General features: G+C 44.4%; 1 protein-coding gene across 1 annotated transcript in view; it reads right to left on the reverse strand.

Annotated features, from left to right (window-relative positions):
- The window catches only part of LOC109887194 (multidrug resistance-associated protein 1-like), a 57,764-nt gene extending 46,185 nt beyond the window's left edge, over positions 1-11,579 (reverse strand). The window contains 5 exon segments of the mRNA XM_031821792.1: positions 1,275-1,400; positions 3,375-3,512; positions 6,611-6,757; positions 8,452-8,628; positions 11,411-11,579. Of these exon segments, the coding sequence (XP_031677652.1) occupies positions 1,275-1,400; positions 3,375-3,512; positions 6,611-6,757; positions 8,452-8,628; positions 11,411-11,458 (636 nt within the window). The 5' untranslated portion in view covers positions 11,459-11,579.
- Positions 11,580-18,603: the final 7,024 nt, after the last annotated feature.

Here is an 18,603-nt window from a genome sequence, read left to right on the forward strand (position 1 = left end):
TGCACACACAAACACAATGCACACACACATACACAATGCACACACACATACACAATGCACACACACACACACAATGCACACACACACACACACAATGCACACACACAATGCACACACACATACACAATGCACACACACATACATACACAATGCACACACACATACACAATGCACACACACACAATGCACACACACACACACACTTTCCATGTTGTTATTGATCTGTGGACTGTCTGACTGTTCCATTGTGAGACTGTTAACAGGGAGACCTGTATCCATGTTGTTATTGATCTGTGGACTGTCTCTGTTGTGGGAGTGGAACAATAAAGCCAGAGAACCAACCCTGGGAACTGGTAAACCTGTTGCTAGCAAAATAACACAAGATAACCAACCCTGGGAACTGGTAAACCTGTTGCTAGCACAATAACACAAGATAACCAACCCTGGGAACTGGTAAACCTGTTGCTACCGCAATAACACAAGAGAACCAACCCTGGGAACTGATAAACCTGTTGCTAGCACAATAACACAAGAGAACCAACCCTGGGAACTGGTAAACCTGTTGCTAGCACAATAACACAAGATAACCAACCCTGGGAACTGGTAAACCTGTTGCTACCGCAATAACACAAGAGAACCAACCCTGGGAACTGGTAAACCTGTTGCTAGCACAATAACACAAGAGAACCAACCCTGGGAACTGGTAAACCTGTTGCTACCGCAATAACACAAGATAACCAACCCTGGGAACTGATAAACCTGTTGCTACCGCAATAACACAAGATAACCAACCCTGGGAACTGATAAACCTGTTGCTAGCACAATAACAGACACAGCTGGCATTCACTTAACACACACAGCAAGATCCACACACACTTCTCACAGTCACACAACATTTACTGTTTGACACAGCAAGCACTCATACAAGCACACACACAGCTAAACACACACACACACAGCATGCACTAATTTATACAAACACAATGTGCCGACACGCAGAGACATAACGAAAACACCCAGAGAGACAGAGGGCATAGAGAAACAGTGTGTGTGTGTGTGTGTCTCTCTCTGTGTCTGTGTGTGTGTGTGTGTGTGTGTGTCTCTGTGTGTGTGTGTGTGTGTGTGTGTGTGTGTGTCTCTGTGTGTGTCTCTGTGTGTGTGTGTCTCTCTGTGTGTGTGTGTGTCTCTGTGTGTGTGTGTGTGTCTCTGTCTCTGTGTGTGTGTCTCTGTCTCTGTGTGCGTGTCTCTGTCTCTGTGTGTGTGTGTGTACTCACAGCGTCTTTGGATGCCTCTGAGAAGAGAGGAGGCTGGTCTGAGAGGGCTGCCAGGAGCAGAGAGATGAGCAGCAGTGTGTAGTAGATGTAGAAGGTTGTGTATCTGAACACACACACCGTCCACGGCTGGGAGGAAACATCATGAAAAACACTTAAAAAAAAGACCTTTCTTTCATAGACCTCCAAGTCTGTTTACTGGCAATAAAATAAGACTGGACTCTACTTGTTACACACACACATATATATACACACACATATATATACACACACATACACACACACACACACACACACACACACACACACACTAGAACTGGGTGATGTGGCCAGAAATCCATATCGCGATAAATGTTAACATTTTTTTAGCAATAATGATAAATCAGTGATCAATAACATGAAATCATTCATATCGAGCTGGGCGATATGTAACAAAAAGTAATATGGTGAAAACATGTCATTATTTTTCTCAATAACAACAAAGGTCCTCAAAAACATTTGTTTTTTGTTTTCATGGACAGTTACATCAGCAAGCAGGACTCTAGACGGTGTGTTTCCAGGGCCAGGTAAGACAACTGAGATGGTAGACTACCATTCAAAAAGTAAGATATTCCCATGCCACATATCCAGGGAAGGAGTAGTTGATGTGCAACCTGTCAAAAGGATCCACAATGATCACATATATTTTTGGCCTCTTCAGAGAATTGGCTGACATTTTTGTGCATATTGGCCTGTAGGCGATATGATTCAACACCTGAGGAAGGGCGACCTCAAAACACTAAACTAGATAACTAACTGTAGATATTGATATTGTCGCTAGATAGCCATGTAGGCTAATCTAACTGTAAAAATGATATTGTTGCTAGATTGATTAATCAATTAGCCTACAAGGCTATCTAGCAACAACATCATACATACAGTTAGTAATCTAGCTAAGTAGATTAGCCTAGATTAGCCTAATGTCCGACAGGAACTTCCCAGCTCTAGGCCTAACTTCCCAGCTCTTAAGGCCTAACTTCCCAGCTCTAGGCCTGACTTCCCAGCTCTCGGCCTGACTTCCCAGCTCTAGGCCTAACTTCCCAGCTCTAGGCCTAACTTCCCAGCTCTAGGCCTGACTACCCAGCTCTAGGCCTGACTTCCCAGCTCTAGGCCTGACTTCCCAGCTCTAGGCCTGACTTCCCAGCTCTAGGCCTAACTTCCCAGCTCTAGGCCTGACTTCCCAGCTCTAGGCCTGACTTCCCAGCTCTAGGCCTGACTTCCCAGCTCTAGGCCTGACTTCCCAGCTCTAGGCCTGACTTCCCAGCTCTAGGCCTGACTTCCCAGCTCAAGGCCTAACTTCCCAGCTCTAGGCCTGGCACGCTCCGCTCGGCTCCGCGGGTTCATCAAAACCATACTAACTCCAGGCTAGTCCGGTTGTAAAGTGGTACCATGAACACAATACTAAGAGGTGAGAGATACTTAGAAAACTCCCAGAAAGCTGTGACTCTCTGTAACTACAACAACAGTAGTTGTTTTGAGAACAGTATTTCCCCCCCCCACAGTAGCATCTTGAGCAACGGTCATATGATTATGCTTCTCAGAATGCATCTCTACCTACTCCGTGTCACAGCGGAGAGAGGAAGTGAGTCAGCAGCCGATAGCCAAACAAACAGAGACAGGCAGAGAGTTTCATAGCAGGAATCAACATAATGCATAGGCTATTACTGTTGACCACATTATGGTTCTAGAACAATCTACAGGAACATTGTGCAGCAAAATCACTCCAAATTATAGTTCTAGAACAATCCACAGTAAGAGGTAGCCTATCACTCCAGTGTTAATCTGCAAAATTGTAATTATTTGCCTACCTCCTCATGCCTTTTGCACACAATGTATCTAGACTCTTTTTTTTCTACTGTGTTATTGACTTGTTAATTGTTTACTCCATGTGTAACTCTGTGTGGTCTGTTCACACTGCTATGCTTTATCTTGGCCAGGTCGCAGTTGCAAATGTTCTCAACTAGCCTACCTGGTTAAATAAAGGTGAAATAAAATAAAAAATTAAATGTCTGTAATTCTGGGTTCATCGTCCCAGCTCTAACACACAACCTGTCTCTCTCTCACCTCGTTGATGGCTTGTATGATCTTGGATCTGAATGTGACGGTAGCACAGAGGACGGCCACCAGCCAGAAGTTGAGCATCACCCCTGAAGACTGGACTCCTTTTAACCTCTCATACTGAGTCAGGAGGGTGGCTAGCAGCTGGGAAGAGAACGAACACACACACACACAGAACACGTACATCCCATTCAGATCTGACACCACTTGTGAGTGCACACACGTTTAATATTATGCATTTGATCCTCGCGGGAATTGAACCCGCGACCTTGACGTTGCTAGCGCCAAGCTCTTACCAACATGTCTTAATCATGCCCAGGTGTTAATAACACTATAAAAACCACTCCTCCTACGGACCACATTCATACAGTATTATATTGAATCACTACATACTGGGTACTGGTAGACAGTATTATACTAAATCACTAGATACTGGGTACTGGTAGACACAGTATTATATTGAATCACTAGATACTGGGTACTGGTAGACAGTATTATAGTGAATCACTAGATACTGGGTACTGGTAGACAGTATTATAGTGAATCACTAGATACTGGGTACTGGTAGACACAGTATTATACTAAATCACTAGATACTGGGTACTGGTAGACAGTATTATACTAAATCACTAGATACTGGGTACTGGTAGACAGTATTATACTGAATCACTAGATACTGGGTACTGGTAGACACAGTATTATACGGAATCACTAGATACTGGTAGACACAGTATTATACTGAATCACTAGATACTGGGTACTGGTAGACACAGTATTATATTGAATCACTAGATACTGGGTACTGGTAGACAGTATTATACTGAATCACTAGATACTGGTAGACAGTATTATAGTGAATCACTAGATACTGGGTACTGGTAGACAGTATTATACTGAATCACTAGATACTGGGTACTGGTAGACACAGTATTATACTAAATCACTAGATACTGGGTACTGGTAGACACAGTATTATACTAAATCACTAGATACTGGGTACTGGTAGACAGTATTATACTGAATCACTAGATACTGGGTACTGGTAGACAGTATTATAGTGAATCACTAGATACTGGGTACTGGTAGACACAGTATTATATTGAATCACTAGATACTGGGTACTGGTAGACAGTATTATATTGAATCACTAGATACTGGGTACTGGTAGACAGTATTATACTGAATCACTAGATACTGGGTACTGGTAGACAGTATTATATTGAATCACTAGATACTGGGTACTGGTAGACACAGTATTATACTGAATCACTAGATACTGGGTACTGGTAGACAGTATTATAGTGAATCACTAGATACTGGTAGACAGTATTATATTGAATCACTAGATACTGGGTACTGGTAGACACAGTATTATATTGAATCACTAGATACTGGGTACTGGTAGACACAGTATTATACTGAATCACTAGATACTGGGTACTGGTAGACACAGTATTATATTGAATCACTAGATACTGGGTACTGGAAGACACAGGAGTTTTTCAAAGCCAGTTGATCTATCCCGGTGAAAACTCGAAGCTCCATGGCAAAATGTGTAGAATTGAAGCAAATTAGGATTAAAACAGTAACATTTTCTCTCCACAGCCATGTCCTCAAATGTTCATTCCCGGGGCCCGGACCGAAGCTACGCACTCCCCCCCTCAGCTAAGACCCTTACAGGCCGACCACTCCCCCTCAGCTAAGACCCTTACAGGCCGACCACTCCCCCTCAGCTAAGACCCTTACAGGCCGACCACTCCCCCCAGCTAAGACCCTTACAGGCCGACCACTCCCCCCTAGCTAAGACCCTTACAGGCCGACCACTCCCCCCTAGCTAAGACCCTTACAGGCCGACCACTCCCCCCAGCTAAGACCCTTACAGGCCGACCACTCCCCCCTAGCTAAGACCCTTACAGGCCGACCACTCCCCCCCAGCTAAGATCCTTACAGGCCGACCACTCCCCCCCCAGCTAAGACTTTTACAGGCCAGCCCCCCCCCCCCCCAGCTAAGACCCTTACAGGCCGACCACTCCCCCCCAGCTAAGACCCTTACAGGCCGACCATCCCCCCCCAGCTAAGACCCTTACAGGCTGACCACTCTCCCCCAGCTAAGACTTTTACAGGCCGACCCCCCCCCCCCCCCTCCAGCTAAGACCCTTACAGGCCGACCATCCCCCCCAGCTAAGAGCCTTACAGGCCGACCACTCCCCCAGCTAAGACCCTTACAGGCCGACCACTCACCCCCAGTTAAGACCCTTACAGGCCGACCATCCCCCCCAGCTAAGACCCTTACAGGCCGACCATCCCCCCCAGCTAAGACCCTTACAGGCCGACCACTCCCCCAGCTAAGACCCTTACAGGCCGACCACTCCCCCAGCTAAGACCCTTACAGGCCGACCATCCCCCTCCCAGCTAAGACCCTTACAGGCCGATCACTCCCCCCCAGCTAAGACCCTTTTGATCCAGCCCACAGTGTTGGTTTTTACCATAGTGATGCCGAGCATGGTGGGGCTAACCAGATAAACAGCGTTGGTTTTTACCATAGTGATGCAGAGCATGGTGGGGCTAACCAGATAAACAGTGTTGGTTGTTACCATAGTGATGCCGAGCATGGTGGGGCTAACCAGATAAACAGTGTTGGTTTTTACCATAGTGATGCCGAGCATAGTGGGGCTAACCAGATAAACAGTGTTGGTTTTTACCATAGTGATGCCGAGCATGGTGGGGCTAACCAGATAAACAGTGTTGGTTGTTACCATAGTGATGCCGAGCATGGTGGGGCTAACCAGATAAACAGCGTTGGTTTTTACCATAGTGATGCCGAGCATGGTGGGGCTAACCAGATAAACAGCGTTGGTTGTTACCATAGTGATGCCGAGCATGGTGGGGCTAACAAGATAAACAGCGTTGGTTTTTACCATAGTGATGCCGAGCATGGTGGGGCTAACCAGATAAACAGCGTTGGTTTTTACCATAGTGATGCCGAGCATGGTGGGGCTAACCAGATAAACAGCGTTGGTTTTTACCATAGTGATGCCGAGCATGGTGGGGCTAACCAGATAAACAGTGTTGGTTGTTACCATAGTGATGCCGAGCATGGTGGGGCTAACCAGATAAACAGTGTTGGTTGTTACCATAGTGATGCCGAGCATGGTGGGGCTAACCAGATAAACAGTGTTGGTTGTTACCATAGTGATGCCGAGCATGGTGGGGCTAACCAGATAAACAGCGTTGGTTGTTACCATAGTGATGCCGAGCATGGTGGGGCTAACCAGATAAACAGGTGCCTGGGTGGAGGAGGAGGAGGCACCGCTGTCATGTTGGCTTCTTTCCCAGAAAGAGTAAAACACATCTGCCCAGCAGACGATCCACAGGAGAAAACCTACTGCCTGGAGGAGAGGATGAGAGGAGAGCAGGAAGAAGACTTTATTCTGCATTTTCAGATCATGGAAATTCATATTTTGCTTTAAACCCCACTCCCAGAGAAACACATGCACGCACCCACACACACACACACACACACACACACACACACAACATCGCCGGCCGGCCGCAGGGCAGTGACCCTGGAGCAGTTGAGGGGTCAAGTTTAAGTGGCACAACAGCAGGAGGCATCTAGGATGTTATTGCTACTCTAGGATACTCATTCCTCACTACTTTTGCCCAGAGCCTTTCTGGCCAGGGCCCTAGGGGTAGTGCGTGAAAAGTAGTACGTGAAATAGGGAACCATTTGGGATGCAGATGAAGGAAGAGGATATGAGATATTTTAATGAGGTGTGTGTCAGGATATTGTCTTGTCAGACACTCTACCACACAGAGAAGCCTGTGTTCTGAAATGACTCTCCTGGATGTTCAGAGAGAGACTGTTCTGAAATGACTCTCCTGGTTGTTCAGAGAGAGTGTTAGCTTGCTATATAGGTTTCTCTGGTTGTTCAGAGAGAGAGAGAGAGAGTGTTAGCTTGCTATACATGTTTCTCTGGTTGTTCAGAGAGAGTGTTAGCTTGCTATATAGGTTTCTCTGGTTGCTCAGAGAGAGAGAGTGCTAGCTTGCTATATATGTTTCTCTGGTTGTTCAGAGAGAGAGAGAGAGTGTTAGCTTGCTATATAGGTTTCTCTAGTTGTTCAGAGTGAGTGTTAGCTTGCTATATATGTTTCTCTGGTTGTTCAGAGAAAAAAGGTCTTGCTATATACACTACCGTTCAAAAGTTTGGGGTCACTTAGAAATGTTCTAAGTGTTCTAAAAATGGACATTTTTTTTGTCCGTTAAAATAACATCAAATTGATCAGAAATACAGTGTAGACATTGTTAATGTTGTAAATGACTATTGTAGCTGGAAACGGCTGATTTTTTACAGAATATCTACATAGGCGTACAGAGGCCCATTATCAGCAACCATCACTCTTGTGTTCCAATGGAACGTTGTGTTAGCTAATCCAAGTATATCATTTTAAAAGACTAACTGATCATTAGAAAACCCTTTTGCAATTATGTTAGCACATCTGAAAACTGTTGTCCTGATTAAAGTAGCAATAAAACAGGCCTTCTTTAGACTAGTTGAGTATCTGGAGCATCAGCATTTGAGGGTTCGATTACAGGCTCAAAATGGCCAGAAACAAAGAACTTTCTTCTGAAACTTGTCAGTCTATTCTTGTTCTGAGAAATGAAGGCTATTTCCATGTGAGAAATTGCCAAGAAACTGAAGTTCTCGTACAACGCTGTGTACTACTCCCTTCACAGAACAGCGCAAACTGGCTCTAACCAGAATAGAAAGAGGAGTGGGAGGCCCCGGGGCACAACTGAGTAAGAGGACAAGTACATTAGAGTGTCTAGTTTGAGAAACAGACACCTCAGAAGTCCTCAACTGGCAGCTTCATTAAATAGTACCCGCAAAACACCAGTCTCAACGTCAACAGTGAAGAGGCGACTCCGGGATGCTGGTCTTATCTCATTGTAAGAACCGTGGAGACAGGCAGACACATGCAGAAAAACATGGACACGTACACACACCACCACCCCAGACTCTCCCTATAAACACACACACACACACACACACACACAGCCCCCCCCCCCCCCTGGACTCACGGTTTTGGCTCTGTTGAGGTGGGTCATGCATATGTAGCCCCGGTCGTGGCTTTTGAGGTACAGGAAATAGATCGGGGCACAGACCCAGAGGTAGAGACAGGGGACCCATACCAGCACTGTGTTCTGAAAGCACTGGGTCAGATCTGGGTTACCCACGTGCCACGTACGGTTCCAATCCTGAGGAGGGGGGGGGGGGGGGATTAAATGACAGATGACTGAGAGACACAGCAGCTCATTCAACATAGTGTTGATAAGGACATGGTGACCTAAGAAGAGAGAGACTGGCAACCAGACAGGGCAGGCTAATAAATGACACCCGATGGGACATGGGCAAATGTAGTGCACTATACAGGGAATAGGGAAGCATTTGGGGTCAAAAGTAGTGCACTATACAGGGAATAGGGTGCCATTGGGGGTCAAAAGTAGTGCACTCTTTAGGGAATAGTGTGCCCTATGGGACACAGCCTCAGACTGCTGTGTTCAGACAGTGAATTATGACAAGGCCTAATGTTAGTAGAGCTACAGAGACAAATACATTCATACACCAGGCTACATAACTACACCTTGTGTGGAAACAGACACTGTGTGTGTGTGTGTGTGTGTGTGTGTGTGTGTGTGTGTGTGTGTGTGTGTGTGTGTGTGTGTGTGTGTGTGTGTGTGCGACCACAGCGTCTGTTCTTCATCTCAGTGACTGAGGTGTTTCTAATAAAACCCACATAAACATTCCTGCCTTGGCACAAAGGAGGGAACCGGAGGCAGGGTGTCAGGCCTGCCACACACAGACACACCTTCCTCTCTCGTTCCTTTCCTAAAGCCTATCGCTTTTGGCTGTATTGTTTGATAACACTTTACTAAAATCCTGAGTTCATAAGGCATTTATAACACTGATATAACACCGAGACAACACGAACACGATCACGAGACAACACTGAGACAATACAATCACGAGACAACACTGAGACAACACTGAGACAATACAATCACGAGACAACACTGAGACAACACTGAAAGAACACGATCACGAGACAACACTGAGACAACACTGACACAACACTGAGACAATACAATCACGAGACAACACTGACACGAGACAACACTGACACGAGACAACACTGACACGAGACAACACTGACACAACACTGACATGAAACAACACTGACATGAAACAACACTGTCACAACACAACACTGAGACAACACTGACAGAACACTGAGACAACACTGACAGAACACTGAGACATGCTATGACAGCTGTTTTTTACCTGAATCCTGAGTCATACTGTGTGTGTTCAATAACCCTACTGTTTAAATCAGTCTGACCATGGCTGCTAAAGAACAAGCAACTCCAAGGTACTCATGACCAGTGACCAGTTCAGTGATTTTGGAAAGCACTTGTCTCAATACCCTTTGGCTTCAAGACAAGCCCTTTTCCCCCTTTGGAATTTGTTTGGTTCAATAACTGAGCCAGTGAGTAGACAACAAAGCCCTGCAGAATATAGAAGTGTACAATCACACTAACAGGTCTCTCATAACAGGTTCCAAAGGGCTGTGGGACTGGGTGATGAGATTGCATGTTATCATAACTCAGGAAGCCATAGACCTTATTGACAAAATGTGTGTTATTAGGCCTAACAGTGTCTGAAATCCCAAACCTAGAACAGCAGCTGGAACATTGTGGAAGGCAAGGCAACCCGTCTGCTTAGGGAGACTAGGCCTAACACTAATTAGACCTACACCCTGTTATTAACATATGGGCAAATGGACCTCTAACACTTGTAGCTAAATTCCTTAGGGCTTTCCTCATCATGGCCTATCTGGCCAGGCCAGCTGACAGTTGACTTATGAGGCAATATACTGCATGTTATGACCGCACATAGATAGAATCTATCTACATGACATGACAGTATGTGTCATTTCAAACATGTGTAACTCTTTTGGGCTCCCGAGTGGGGCAGCGATCTAAGGCACTGCATCTCAGTGCTAGAGGCGCCACTACAGACCCTGGTTTGATCCCGGGCTGTATCATAACCGGCCGTGATTGGGAGTCCCATAGGGACACAATTGGTCCAGCATCGTTAGGGTTTGGCCCCGGGGGGAGGCCATCATTGTAAATAAGAGTTTGTTCTTTAACTGACTGGCCCAGTTAATCTTCTAGTTCAGTGCCATAACAAGTTTGGTTGGATTCCACAGGTTTAGGTTTCTAGTTAGTTTTTGGGGGGTTTCTATCTAGCTAATGTAATAATAATGTCCTCTCTATGTTGCTGCTACTCGCAGTAGATGGTGTGTTCAGGTTTAAACAAACAATGTCATCTTGCAACAGCTGACAGACTTGCTGTACGTGTTCTTGTGTTGTGGACCTTGCTAGCAAGACAGGCTTGCCATCATACCTGGGTGTTATGTCAGGAAAGTTACCTAGCGAACATTTCATCGAAACACATTGCTCTATCGTCAACAGAGCAGAGGTAGTGTGAGTCTCGAATTAAAGTTGTTAGAGTAGAGTGAGTTTTAGCTAGCAGGTTAGCTAACATAATAGGAATCAATGGTGTTTTAAAAATCACTGAAAGCTGTTAAGCTAGCTAGACACAACTTCACAATAAAAACGATTGTCGACTTTTATTAAATAGTGATATACCTTTTTAAAAATGCACGACCACGTTATTTCAACCTCTCTATTTCACACATTATTAATGAAATGAAGCTTAGCTAGTTAGCTCAAGTCAACCGGCATAATTAACGACGGCCTTGCTAGCCTAGCTAGCTATTGTTAGCTAACACCAGTGTTACCAAAGACAGGACAGTAACGTTGTGTGATATTACCATGCTTAGTTCAGGCAGACACCGTCATTACAAGCAAAGCCGCTAACAACAAGCTGGGAAAACAACTGTAAAGGCGTCAACATTGTAAAGCAGCTAAAGACAGCAGGAGAGTTGACTTGCTCGGTGGCAACAGTGGAACTTACCCAAAACGGGTCGGAACCGTCCGCACTGCAGAACTTGTCCAAACCCATTCGCGGTTGTTCCAAGTTCTCCTCTGATAATTTGGGTTAACGGCGTTACCGCTTTGCTTTGGTTTCATAAGCGCACTTCTGTTGGCGCTCCTGTAAACAAGATAGGTTACCGCTAGGGGGCGCTATAACTACATCGCTGGTTTAGCTGGTGTGTGTGTGTGTCACATGTTATTTGACTCTGTGGGGGGCCACCGCTGGTGTGCATGAATAACACAACCTCTAGAATGACGTGCAAATGGCACACTTTTCCCTATGGGTCCTGGTCAAAAGTAGTGCACTATATAGGGAATGAGGTGTGTGTGTGTAACAACAGTGTAACAACAAGGGCCCTCAGAAAGTAGTCACACCCCTTGACATGATCCATATTATTGTGTGTTACAGCCTGAATTCAAAATGGATTGTGTCACTGATCTACACACAGTATCCCATAATGGAATTATGAATGAAGACATTTTTTACAAAAATAATTTTAAAAAATGAAAAGCTGAAATGTCTTGAATCAATAAGTATTCAACTCCTTTGTTATGGAAACGCCGAAATAAGTTCAGGAGTAACAATGTGCTTAACAAGTCACATAATAAGTTGCATGGACTCACTCTGACTGCAATAATAGTGTTTAAGATCATTTTGAAATGACTACCCCATCTCTTTACTCTACACATATAATTATCTGTAAGGTCCCTCAGTCGAGCAGTGAATTTCATGCACAGATTCAACCACAAATAAGAGGGAGGTTTTCCAATGCCCCGCAAAGAACGGCAACTATTGGTAGATGGGAATGAAAAAAATGTATTCCTTTTCAGCATGGTGCAGTTATTACTTCCACTTTGGATGGTGTATCCATACACCCAGTCACTCCAGAGATACAGGCGCCCTTTCTAACTCAGTTGCCAGAGAGGAAGGAAACCGCTCAGGGAGGAAACCGCTCATGAGGCTCATGGTGACTTAAAACAGTTGCAGAGTTTAATGGCTGTGATAGGAGAAAACTGAGGATAGACAAACAATATTGTAGTTACTCCACAATACTAACATAAATGAGTGAAAATAAGGAAGGAATACAAATATTCCAAAATATATCCTGTTTGCAATAACGCACTAAAGTAATTCTGCAAAAGATGTGGCAAAGAAAGGAACTGTTGGTCGTAAATACAAAGCATTATGTTTGGGGCAAAACCAACATACATCACTGAGTACCACGCTTCATATTTTCAAGCATGGTGGTGGCTGCATCATGTTATGGGTATGCTTGTCATCGGCAATTATTCATTTTTTAGGATAAAAAGTAACAGAATAGAGCTAAACACAGGCAAAATCCTAGAGGAAAACCTGGTTCAATCTGCTTTCCACCAGACAGTCAGAGACAAATTCACCTTTCAGCAGGACAAATACCTTAAACACAAGGCAAAATACACAAGTCAATATTGAATGTTCCTTCGTGGCCTAGTTATAATTTTGACTTAAATCTTCTTGAAAATCTATGACAAGACTAGAAAATGGCTGTCTAGCAACGATCAACAACCAACTTGACAGAACTTGAAGAATTTTAGAAAGAATAATGTGCAGATATTGTACAATCCAGGTGTGTAAAACTCTTAGAGACTCACTCAGAAGGACTCACAGCTCTTAGAGACTCACCCAGAAAGACTCACAGCTCTTAGAGACTCACCCAGAAAGACTCACAGCTATAATCGCTACCAAAGGTGATTCTAACATATATTCACTCAGGAGGTTGAATACTTATCTAATTAGGATATATTACCGTTTTAATTACCATGAATAAAATACAAAAATATTTAAAATGTTTGAAATTACAGATTATTTTGTGTAAATCGTTGACAAACAAAATGACAATTTAACCCATTTTAATATGACTTTATAACACAACAAAATGACAATTTAACCCATTTTAATATGACTTTATAACACAACAAAATGTGAAAAACATCAAGGTGAGGGAATACTTTCTGAAGGCACTGTTGTTCACACCCACATCCTGGCTGCTGTCTCATCCATACAAGGCATTGGATGTGTCCCAAATGGCACCCTATTCCTTACATGGTGCACTACTCTGGTCAAAAGTAGTGCACTATGTAGGGAAAATGGTGCCATTTGGGATGCAGACATACCCACAACTGTCTCATCCTTATATGGTCCTGTTCCATTGGGTCAGTTTGATCATTTGAATAACCATACAGACAGATACCGTGTGGCACTAGGCCTGGAGAGCTACAGAGAGATACCGTGTTGATATAGCTTAGTCCTAGGCCTGGAGAGCTAGAGACATACCATGTTGATATAGCTTAGTCCTAGGCCTGGAGAGCTACAGAGAGATACCATGTTGATATAGCTTAGTCCTAGGCCTGGAGAGCTACAGAGAGATACCATGTTGATATAGCTTAGTCCTAGGCCTGGAGAGCTACAGAGAGATACCATGTTGATATAGCTTAGTCCTAGGCCTGGAGAGCTACAGAGAGATACCATGTTGATATAGCTTAGTCCTAGGCCTGGAGAGCTACAGAGAGATACCGTGTTGATATAGCTTAGTCCTAGGCCTGGAGAGCTACAGAGAGATACCATGTTGATATAGCTTAGTCCTAGGCCTGGAGAGCTACAGAGAGATACCGTGTTGATATAGCTTAGTCCTAGGCCTGGAGAGCTACAGAGAGATACCGTGTTGATATAGCTTAGTCCTAGGCCTGGAGAGCTACAGAGACATACCATGTTGATATAGCTTAGTCCTAGGCCTGGAGAGCTACAGAGAGATACCATGTTGATATAGCTTAGTCCTAGGCCTGGAGAGCTACAGAGAGATACCGTGTTGATATAGCTTAGTCCTAGGCCTGGAGAGCTACAGAGACATACCATGTTGATATAGCTTAGTCCTAGGCCTGGAGAGCTACAGAGAGATACCATGTTGATATAGCTTAGTCCTAGGCCTGGAGAGCTACAGAGAGATACCATTTTGATATAGCTTAGTCCTAGGCCTGGAGAGCTACAGAGAGATACCATGTTGATACAGCTTAGTCCTTGGCCCGGAGAGCTACAGAGAGATACCATGTTGATATAGCTTAGTCCTAGGCCTGGAGAGCTACAGAGAGATACCATGTTGATATAGCTTAGTCCTTGGCCCGGAAAGCTACAGAGAGATACCATGTTGATATAGCTTAGTCCTAGGCCTGGAGAGCTACAGAGACATACCATGTTGATATAGCTTAGTCCTAGGCCTGGAGAGCTAGCCACAAGTGGTGATGGAAATAAATTATGCTCCCCGCTGTCTCCTAGTGGGGGTATATGGTAATGATACCTGTCTCCTAGTGGGGGTATATGGTAATGATACCTGTCTCCTAGTGGGGGTATATGGTAATGATACCTATCTCCTCGTGGGGGTATACGGTAACGATACCTGTCTCCTAGTGGGGGGTATAGGGTAATGATACCTGTCTCCTAGTTGGGTGTATAGGGTAATGAGTCAGGTTTGTAGGCCTCCTTGCTCACAAAAACTTTTTCAGTTCTGCCCACAGATTTTCTATAGGCTTGAGGTCAGGGCTTTGTGATGACCACTCCAATATCTTGACTTTGTTGACTTTGTTGTCCTTAAGCCATTCTGCCACAACTTTGGAAGTATGCTTGGGGTCATTGTCCATTTGGAAGACCCATTTTCAACCAAGCTTCAACTTGGTGTCTTGAGATGTTGCTTTAATATATCCACATTATTTTCCTCCCTCATGATGCCATCGATTTAGTGAAGTGCACCAGTCCTTCCTGCAGCAAAGAGTCCCCCACAACATGATGCTGCCACCCCCATGCTTCACAGTTGGGATGGTGTTCTTTGGCTTGCAAGCCTCCTCCTTTTTCCTCCGAACATTACGATGGTCATTATGGCCAAACAGTTCTATTTTTGTTTCATCAGACCAGAGGACATTTCTCCAAAAGTACGATCTTTGTCCCAATGTGCAGTTGCAAACCGTAGTCTGGCTTTTTAATGGCGGTTTTGAAGCAGTGGCGATTTTGGACTCATTTTACTGTGGATATCGATCATTTTGTACCTGTTTCCTCCAACATCTTCACAAGGTCTTTTGCTGTTGTTCTGGGATTGATTTGCACTTTTCTCACCAAAGTGCGTTCATCTCTAGGAGACAGAATGCGTCTCCTTCCTGAGCAGTGTGACGGCTGCGTGGTCCCATGGTGTTTATACTTGCGTACGATTGTTTGTACACATGAACGTGGTACCTTCAAGCGTTTGGAAATTGATTCCAAGGATGAACCAGACTTGTGGAGGTCTACAATTTTTTTCTGAGGTCTTGGCTGATTTCTTTTGATTTTCCCATGATGTCAAGCAAAGAGGCACTGAGCTTGAAGGTTGGCCTTGAAATACATCCACATGTACACCTCCAATTGACTCAAATTATGTCAATTTGCCTATCAGAAACTTCTAAAGCCATGACATAATTTTCTGGAATTTTCCAAGCTGTTTAAAGGCACAGTCAACTTAGTGTATGTAAACTTCTGACGCACTGGAATTGTGATACAGTGAATTGTAAGTGAAATAATCTGTCTGTAAACAATTGTTGGAAAAATGACTTGTGTCATGGACAAAGTAGATGTCTTGACCGACTTGCCAAAACTATAGTTCGTTAACAAGAAATTTGTGGAGTGGTTGAAAAACGAGTTTTAATGACTCCAACCTAAGTGTATGTAAACTTCCGACTTCAACTGTACCCTAACCACACATACATCAGTATCTCTCTCTTTATCTCTCTCTCTCACGGTCTCTCTCTCCATGTGTAACAGTTTAACTTTCATCCGTCCCCTCGCCCCAACCCGGGCTCGAATCAGGGACCCTGTGCGCTTATAGACAACTGACACCCTCGAAGCATCGTTACCCATCGCTCCACAAAAGCTGCGGTCCTTGCAGAGCGAAGGGAACAACTACTTCAAAGTCTCAGAGCGAGTGACGTCACCCGATTGAAATGCTATTAGCGCGCACCACTGCTAACTAGCTATCCATTTCACATTGGTTACACATGCCTCGCCCCCTCTTTCTCTCTCTCCCCTCTCTATCCCCCCTCTAACTCTTTCTCTCTACCTTCTCTCTCTTTCTCTCTCTCCCCTCTCTATCCCCCCTCTAACTCTCTCCCCCTCTTTCTCTCTACATCTCTCTCTCCCCTCTCTATCCCCCCTCTAACTCTCTCCCTCTCTTTCTCTCTACCCATCTCTCTCTTTCTCTCTCTCTCCCCTCTCTACCCCCCCCCCCTTCTTTCTCTCTCCCCCTCCTCCTCTCTATACATGTGACTATATGGTAACACACAGCAGAGTTCCAGATCATAAGGCATTATGACACAGACAACGTTCAGTCCACAGTTAGTTTCCACAATGTCCTTACATGCACTTGAGCCAAGTAGGCCATTGACTCTGGGTAAATAGAATGCAAAATATCTTCAAGATAGCATTGAAATCATTAAAACACAGAAGCTACGTCCCAAATTACACCCTATATATGGGCCCTGGCCACCCTGATCAAAAGCAGTGCACTATATAGGGAATAGGGTGCCATTTGGGACTCAAAAGCTGGTTCATTTCCATGTATTTCCATGGGCTGTCATTTCTAATTATGCCACATATCTTGATCCTTTCTCATTGAGCACACAAACTCTGTCCAGAGAGAGAGAGAGAGAGAGAGACGGAGAGAAAGAGACAGAGAGAGACAGAGAGAGAGAGTGAGGGAGACAGACAGAGACGGAGAGAGAGACAGAGAGAGAGAGACAGAGAGAGAGAGACAGAGAAGGAAGGAAGGAAGGAAGGAAGGAAGGAAGGAAGGAAGGAAGGAAGGAAGGAAGGAAGGAAGGAAGGAAGGAAGGAAGGAAGGAAGGAAGGAAGGAAGGAAGGAAGGAAGGAAGGAAGGAAGGAAGGAAGGAAGGAAGGAAGGAAGGAAGGAAGGAAGGAAGGAAGGAAGGAAGGAAGGAAGGAAGAAGAGAAAGAGTAAGAGTAAGAGTAAGAGAAAGAGAGAGCACAATATTTAGGCTACAGATAAACACAAAAATTAGGTGAACCAAAAAAACATATCCTTAGGCTATATTGTAAACATTCTCCTTTCAAATTGTGTCATTTAGATAAAAGGTGAATGGGCCTGTACATGTTTCATTTGTTGTAACCATGGTTTGCTATTCCATAAAATACATCCACGTTTTATTTCATTCATTACAAAGAAGTGCTCTGGCAGTAGGATTGAATCGGTCTAAGTCACCATCTGTGGAAGGCCAGCGTCCCAGCTAACCTTGTCATGCCAAGGAGTGGAATGATAGCACAAACAAACTGGTACCAGGGTAATGATGGCACAAACAAACTGGTACCAGGGTAATGATGGCACAAACAAACTGGTACCAGGGTAATGATGGCACAAACAAACTGGTACCAGGGTAATGATGGCACAAACAAACTGGTACCAGGGTAATGATAGCACAAACAAACTGGTACCAGAGTAATGATATCACAAACAAACTGGTACCAGGGTAATGATGGCACAAACAAACTGGTACCAGGGTAATGATGGCACAAACAAACTGGTACCAGGGTAATGATGGCACAAACAAACTGGTACCAGGGTAATGATGGCACAAACAAACTGGTACCAGAGTAATGATATCACAAACAAACTGGTACCAGGGTAATGATGGCACAAACAAACTGGTACCAGGGTAATGATGGCACAAACAAACTGGTACCAGGGTAATGATGGCACAAACAAACTGGTACCGGGGTAATGATGGCACAAACAAACTGGTACCAGGGTAATGATGGCACAAACAAACTGGTACCGGAGTAATGATATCACAAACAAACTGGTACCAGGATAATGATGGCACAAACAAACTGGTACCAGGGTAATGATAGCACAAACAAACTGGTACCAGGGTAATGATATGACAAACAAACTGGTACCAGGGTAATGATAGCACAAACAAACTGGTACCAGGGTAATGATAGCACAAACAAACTGGTACCGGGGTAATGATAGCACAAACAAACTGGTACCAGGGTAATGATAGCACAAACAAACTGGTACCAGGGTAATTATATCACAAACAAACTGGTACCTCAAAGCGTTGGCTGCTGTCAAATTTTGGTCACCATAGAGACGAGGAGGA

This window comes from Oncorhynchus kisutch, unplaced genomic scaffold (genome assembly GCF_002021735.2).
Source record: "Oncorhynchus kisutch isolate 150728-3 unplaced genomic scaffold, Okis_V2 scaffold4017, whole genome shotgun sequence".
Lineage (NCBI taxonomy): Eukaryota > Metazoa > Chordata > Actinopteri > Salmoniformes > Salmonidae > Oncorhynchus > Oncorhynchus kisutch.